The sequence below is a fragment of the Aplysia californica genome, unplaced genomic scaffold, assembly GCF_000002075.1.
Source record: "Aplysia californica isolate F4 #8 unplaced genomic scaffold, AplCal3.0 scaffold00620, whole genome shotgun sequence".
Taxonomy (NCBI): domain Eukaryota; kingdom Metazoa; phylum Mollusca; class Gastropoda; order Aplysiida; family Aplysiidae; genus Aplysia; species Aplysia californica.
Genome location: NW_004797890.1, coordinates 64,861 through 72,088, shown reverse-complemented (window position 1 = coordinate 72,088; position 7,228 = coordinate 64,861). Strand labels below are relative to the sequence as shown.

General features: G+C 43.2%; 1 protein-coding gene across 1 annotated transcript in view; it reads left to right on the top strand.

The window, feature by feature from the left end:
* Positions 1-7,228, top strand: part of LOC101854281 — a gene marked incomplete in the record, with an annotated part of 193,120 nt that overhangs the window by 127,886 nt on the left and 58,006 nt on the right. Inside the window, 3 exon segments of the mRNA XM_035972233.1 lie at positions 1,314-1,464; positions 2,131-2,263; positions 4,365-4,481. Coding sequence (XP_035828126.1) covers positions 1,314-1,464; positions 2,131-2,263; positions 4,365-4,481 — 401 coding nt within the window.

Genomic DNA, 7,228 nt, shown 5'->3' with positions numbered 1-7,228 from the left:
TGAGAGAGAGAAAGAGAGAGAGAGAGAGAGAGAGAGAGAAAGAGAGAGATAAAGAAAGAAAGAGAGGAATAAAGAGAAATAGAGCTAAGGGGAAAGAATAAAAGCCAGAAAGAAACGTCTTGACCCCGATTAGAGGTAGGTGAAGTGGAGGAGAAGGTGTCCTCTCTTACCGCCAGGTATTGATTTGAGGGGGGGGGGTGTAATTGTCGAATTTGGGCACAGATGTGTCCCTTTTTGGATCGTCATAATATTATGGTGCCTTTGAAGGATCTCTTTGTCTCTATCTTTGGCAAAAATTACTCGGTATTATCCCCATGAAACTGAACGCCACGATATGGTGTGCAAATACTGTACCCACAATACAACACCACAATACCGTCGGCAACAAATGAAAAGGTGGGAATATAAAGAGTTTATGTCACATTTTGCTGAAAAAAAAGAATCTTAGTTGATGGCACAAGTTGATAAGAGTACACAATATAAGAACATTTGAATGAAATGACCGCATGGCTATAGATCAGAGTTATGGCCTTTACAAATTAGCCAAACTCGGTTGTAAACTATCATGCTCAGGTCCAACTTGGTTGTTTGCTTTTATTCGTCGAGACGAATTAAGGTGACCAAGACTATTTAGTTTTCTGACCTCTTGATATGTACATATTATGTTATTCTGTCTTGACCGGCGTCTTTGGCGTAGTTGTTAGGTACTTCGCTTTCACACACAGGAAACCCGAGTTCGATTCCATTGAGGGAATTCTTTTATCGAGTATCTCAGACTTTCTGCTGAGATGTTATATTATTATATATCCCTCTTAGCCTGGGTTGGCTCTGAGAGTCAGGGTTGAAGTTTGTCTCCTAGATTATCTAAATTGTGTCAATACCTACTTACTTATTTACTTACTCTCTCCCTATTACCATCAGGTACATAAGGTAGAGAGCGCTCCACACAACGCTTGCCCGTCCCTGGGCACTTCCTCCAATCTTGACACCTATACGCCCTGGATGATTGCCTCAACTTGTGCTAATAGTGCGATTTAAAAACAAAGTCGTACATTAAAAAAACTATTTAATTCTGTCTTACCTCTGGTGGTCGTGTCCCCAAAGACGAGAAGGCCACATCTAGGCTCTAGGTGATTGCCTCAAACTGTGCTAATAGTGAGCGTTAAAAACAGAGCCGTACATAAAAAAGCAACAATTCAATTATGTCTTACATCCGGAGGTTCTAGGTGTGTGCTTGAAATTGTTCTAATAGTAGACGTTAAAAATAGACAACCTACATTAAAGGAAAATTATTTGATTCTGTCTTGCTTTAGGAGGTCGTGTCCCCAAAGACGAGAAGGTGGTGCTGCTCCGCCTGAAGACGATCGAGGTGTCCGTGGTTTACACTGCCACAGGCCTGTGTGTCGGGGGCGTGGTGCTGGCTGTCTTCTTCCTCGCCTACAACCTCTATCACAGGCGGCTCAAGTGAGTGGGTTCTTTAACTCTGTAATGATGTACAGCGGGCCCATGATATTATGTATTTTGTGGTGATCAACAAATCATTTTTGAACCCGTTGGACTATATATTTGTACCCACAATTTTCATTTCCACTTGAAACAACTTTTTGTGATGATTTTACTGAAAAGCGGGGAAAACGGCTATAAAAAATGTGAATTTGCAGTTTTCAAGGAAACTCAAACTTTCGAAGTCACCAAACTTTAGTAGCAATTTACTGTCTAAATTTAGCTCTGACAACACGTGACCCCCACCTCCTTCAACAACGAATAGCACGACTTCTACTCAAGATTACTGGATTTTGATAGAAATTAAAATCAAAGAAAATGAGCGGACTTTAAGAATATACCAATACCTTTATATGCCCAAAGATTGACAAGTGCCTGATTTCACTGCGTTGTGCCACAGATGCTGTTAACATAAGCTAAGCCGGCTGGACTTTGCTTTTTATAATGATTAGTATTTTCACCTTTGACACAGAAAATTAACCGGAATCCGTGATGTAAACATCAAATAAACGTCAATACCCTCTACACCCACCGTGCTCCATCCCTGACCCCGCTAAATAAATCCCCCCCCCTCCTTTTTGCTTCATCCTTGACCCCCCTAAATAGATTCTCCCCACTTTTGCACAGGTTCATCAAGCTCTCTAGCCCAATGCTGAACAACGTAGCGGTCATAGGCTGTATCCTGGTCTACACGGGTGTCATCTTGTTGGGGCTGGATGACCGAGTGTTGACCGACTACATATTTCCCATTGTGTGTTCGGTAAGTACAGATCCAGATACACGCGGCCAGCGTCTTTATCGTTATACGGGGTGCCCATTACGGATGGAATCGGGTCGGGTCGGGTCGGGTCAGGTTGGGTCTGTGGCGATCACCCCACTCGTCGCCTGAAAACAAACACGTTTGCTTTTTATACGGGGTGCCCACTACGGCTGGATCGGGGCGATCGCCCGACTCGATCGCCTGAAACTGAAAACAAACACGTTTGTTTTTTAAGCGATCGAGTCGGGCAATCGCCCGATCGGCCGATCCCGTCCGTAGAGGGCAACCCGTATTAAGCGACGAGTTGGGAGCTATCGGCTTCTGCCACGATAGCCGCTTTGTGCCCTTAATCTGGCTAGCAAACCGCCCTGACCGGACCCGATCCCCCAATGGGCACCACTTATATCGGTTTGGCTAGAGTTCGATTCCTGGGTGGGGTGATTTTTTTATCGAGTATATAGGACTTTCTGCTGAGCATTCCTCTCAATTTGTTTTAACCCTGACAGGAAGAGTCGAAATGCCTCCTAAATAATCTACATTTTAAATAGAACCCGCATCTGCGCAGTTAAAATTAGGGAGCTTGCATTCTATGAGACGAGCGTTAAAGCATGAGATAACCCCGGATTTAGAGATATCGTTGTTTTGTTTGTTTTAAATATTTCTCAGCTGCAAAGTAGTTGTGAAATAGTGCAGTTTCAGACAATGGGGTCAAATTAGCTTCTTCATTCCGGGAAATTTGAAGAGTCCTATAAACGTGGCAGCTGTGGGTCGAAAAAAATGGGCTAAGCAGCATAGGTTTAATATCCTTATTAACACTGTAATGTAATTTAAGAGGCGAGACATCTGAATTCAACGTCCATCTCCGATAAAAACGATCTGAATGGGAAATTTTGTGCAAAGTGTCCAACCTATCAGGACACAAAAAGAGCCTCGAACCTCCGAACCCCAAATCTTACGATTCCGAGTGTATCAATTTCATTTGCATGTACGACTCTCTTCCTACAATTTAACTTTGCTTTATTATTATTATTATTATTATTTTAAATTTTATAATAACATTTAGATTTCATCTGAGCTCCTTTGATATGCTAGCCGTATACCCATTAACCTCGCCTTTACACATTCTTCCACTCTCTCTCTCCCTCTCCTACACTTTCTCTGCCGCTCTTTTTCTTTCTTTCTTCCTTTCTCTCCCCCTTTCTATCTACCTCTCTCTTTCACTCTCTCACTCTCTCTCTCTTTCTCTCTCTGTCTCCCTCTGTCTGTCTGTCTGTCTGTCTGTCTCTCTCTCTCTCTCTCTCTCTCTCTCTCTCTCTCTCTCTCTCTCTCTCTCTTTCCCGCTGTCTCCTTGTCACTTTGCCTGAGACCTTGTACACACCCTCTTTCTCTAACGTTGTATGATTATGCCAGTCAGAATGTCCGTCAGTCCAAAGTTAGATTTGTGTGAGTGTCTTGCATTGTAGTTGCCTAGGATTTATTTCAAACGTTGTGATGCTGGGAGATTCAAGCACAGTGAGAATACCCAACTTTAAAAATAAAAGCAACCCCCTAAAACGAGACTCCAACGCCGTTTGATCCATTCTGATCCATTCAAACGTTAACAGTGCGAGTGGTTGGAGGGCACATAGAGCGGTCCCTTTTCTCATTTCCTTCCCTCTGTTGCTTCTGTGTGCCTGTTTTACTTTTTCCCTTTCACTGAATGACCATTATCGTATTGACCTTCTTGTCTGTATTTAAGTGGGTGGTTGGAAGGTGCTGCTTGCAGGTCCTACTTCTTTTCTTAAGATCTCTTCTTTCTCTCTGTCTATCTTGCTTTTTCTCTGCATTAAATGACTCAAATTACCAGCACAAACAAAAGTTAACTTTATGTTTGCGGGGTTGGCGGGTGCTCTGGTGTGTGTGTTCCATCCTTCTTAGCAAACATCAGTCACCCTTATCTCTCTTCTTGGTTTTCTGTGTGTGCTACTCTCTTGCAACACCCCTAGTTTTCTGCACCTATATAAAGCTATTAAGGTTACAGGTGGCGTTAAACTTCTGCCGAAACAAAACTAAACAAAGTGTCGTAAAACTATTATCTAAATAAACTAACTGGATATTTCAGGGGAGGGCGTTTTTCCTGGCCGCTGGTTTCTCACTGGCATTCGGTGCAATGTTTGCCAAGACCTTCCGGGTACATCAGATCTTTACCCGAGCTCATCATGGGCTTGTCAAATCCAAGGTGAGTTGTTACAATTTGGATTAGAAAAGAGGAGAGAGACATAGAGAGAGAGAGAGGGAGACAGAGAGAGAGATAGACAGAGAGAGAGAGAGAGACAGAGAGAGAAAGAGAACAATAGAGAGATAAATAGAGAGAGCTAAAGAGAAAGCGGGAAAGAAATAGACAGAGAAAGAGAGAGAAGAGAGAGAGAGAGAGAGAGAGAGAGAGAGAGAGAGATAAAGAGAGAGACTGAGACAGACAGACAGACAGACAGAGAGTGACAGATAAAGTGAGAGACTGAGACAGACAGACAGACAGACAGAGGTAAACTCATAGACAGACACAGATAAACACACTGACATTCTGAGAGATGGACTGGACAGAGAGACAGAGAGAGCGAGGGGGGGAGAGAGGGAAAGAGAGAGAGAAAGAGGAAGAGAGAGAGAGAGAGAGAGAGAGAGAGAGAGAGAAAAGAGAGAGAGAGACAAAGAGAGAGACACAGAGGGAGAGAAAAAGAGACGGCGTGCGAGAAAAACGAGAGAGAGAGAGCGAGCACAAAGGTGGAGTACAGAATAAGAGTAAAGAAAAAAATAAACATAGAAGGTTAGGACATAAGAGAGTAGAACAAAGATAGAGATTACGGAACGGTGGCGACAAATTCAAGGACGTGTGAGGAGACGGGTGAAGAGGTCAGAACAAATGAGAGACAGACAGGTCTTAAGAGATGCAGGACAAGTGAAGGAGAAAAGATAAAAAAAGAAATGCGCTAAGTAAGGAGATATAAGTTTCGATCCTACAGAAAGGGGAAATAAAGAGAGAGATGGAGAGGGAGAAAGAGAGAGAGAGAGAGAGAGAGAGAGAGAGAGAGAGAGAGAGAGAGAGAGAGGTGGGAAGGGAAAGAAAGAGAGAGAGAAAGAGAAAGACAGAGATAAACACAGTCAAGGGGGGAGAAAGAGAGGGAGATAAAGAGGAGGCGTGAGAAAGAATAAGAGAAATAAAGAGAGGGTATGTTTTCTGAAAATTAAGATTTAAATAATACAACGCATCCATTTACGACCATGGGCCACCCATTGTTGAGGAGAAAAGTGATTGTCTTAGGTGGACGTCTTAGACAATGGGTATCCGTCACTGGATATAAGAGAAGTGGGCAGTGGTCGTGTTTCCAGGTGACGGTCTTGGACAATTAGTGGCTGGTATACAAGGTATAACTTTATTTATTGCATCCCCAAAATACAAAAGCCTTCTTATCTCTTGCACGAGACTGGCTTACGAAAAGCTGACCTTAAAACCTTCTTTGAATCAAACGTGTGTCACTCAGGGCATGACCCAACCCCTTGCTGTCTCCCCCAACTATCTCACCAAATCTCTGTTGGCTGACGGGAGAGCAGGGCAGCCCCAAATTTAATTACTTTGCTTTTTCTGGTCGGAAGAGTACTCACGACGGAGTCAAGCGAACTCGGAAATATGGAAAGAATCAAGGGGAGGGCGGGCAGTAGATTAAGAAAGCCACTTGGCCAAATAGTTTAGCCCGTTGGAGTCGAGTTTTGAGTTTTATTTTTGGCTGGCCTTTTTATCGTCTTTATTTGAGGGAGGCAAACAGTGACCGGCTGACCAGTCTGGGGATGAATGAATTGATGAGACAGTCAAGGCTGGAGGTGGAGGAAATAAGATTGCTGAGCTCGTTGGACAACTGTAGGATGTTGCCTTTTCGTTATTTTTCCCTCGACTTTATAGTAAGAAATAAGATAAAGATACAATCCGAGAGACAAAAATGAGGAGCTTTAAAAGACAGAACACAGGGAGAACATGAGCAATGGAATATTAAAAGGACAGAGGTGAAGGTTTAGGCGGAAGAGAGAGTAAATTAAACCAAAACATTAGCCGAAACAAGTTTCTAGGACGACAGAAGAGATGTTGGCGTAAAAGAGCTACAGTCAAACCTGCAGTCAAAAGATAATGGCCTCTCAAGATAGTTGAGAAAAATGACTGTAATGGACAGGAGGCCGCTTTGAACAGGATCTGAGTTATGCTTACTCACTTGACTTAACAAAGTCAACAGGTAGACTAAAATCTGAAATGCTGAATGATATGTAGGAAAATACAATACTTTGGACACTTACAACGACACGAGACCATTGTGAAAGAGGTGCTTGAAGGAAAGATGTGGGGGAGGAGAGCCAGGGGAACACAAAGAGTAATATTGGATGGACAACATAAAAAACGTGTACTGGTCTGGATACAGCAGAATGTGCAACGGCAGCTCGCGACTGTGAAGGATGGAAGGTCATTACAAGTCAACATCTGAGTCAAAGATGACACCTCCAAGTATCCAGGTTATTCCCATCAACATTGTTATCTCTGACAAGAGCTTCAGTTTATTGTTTGAACAACTACACTCAGTCTGAGGAAAAGTTGGCGGGGAAGCTTTTGTAGAAAGTGACTGCTTTGAGCTCGTATTGAGGCCGACTTGCGAACAAATCTGATCGCGGCAGCGTTGCACAGGGGCTGCTATGGACAGGTAAAAATATAAGAACAACGCAAGGGTGTCACGGAGCAGAGACCGTTAGTGCATGTGACCGCATATGGAGAAGTGACCGCTAGTGCATGTTTTTTTTTGTTTGTTTTTTTGTAAAGTGTTTTACGGCGCTCGCTACTGCATAAGGTCATATGAGCGCGCGGGACACACCTAATATTTTCAGTTGATAGGAACTTTTGAATTTTGCCCGGGTGGCGGCCGAAGCCTACTCTTATCGATTTTAGACCACCAA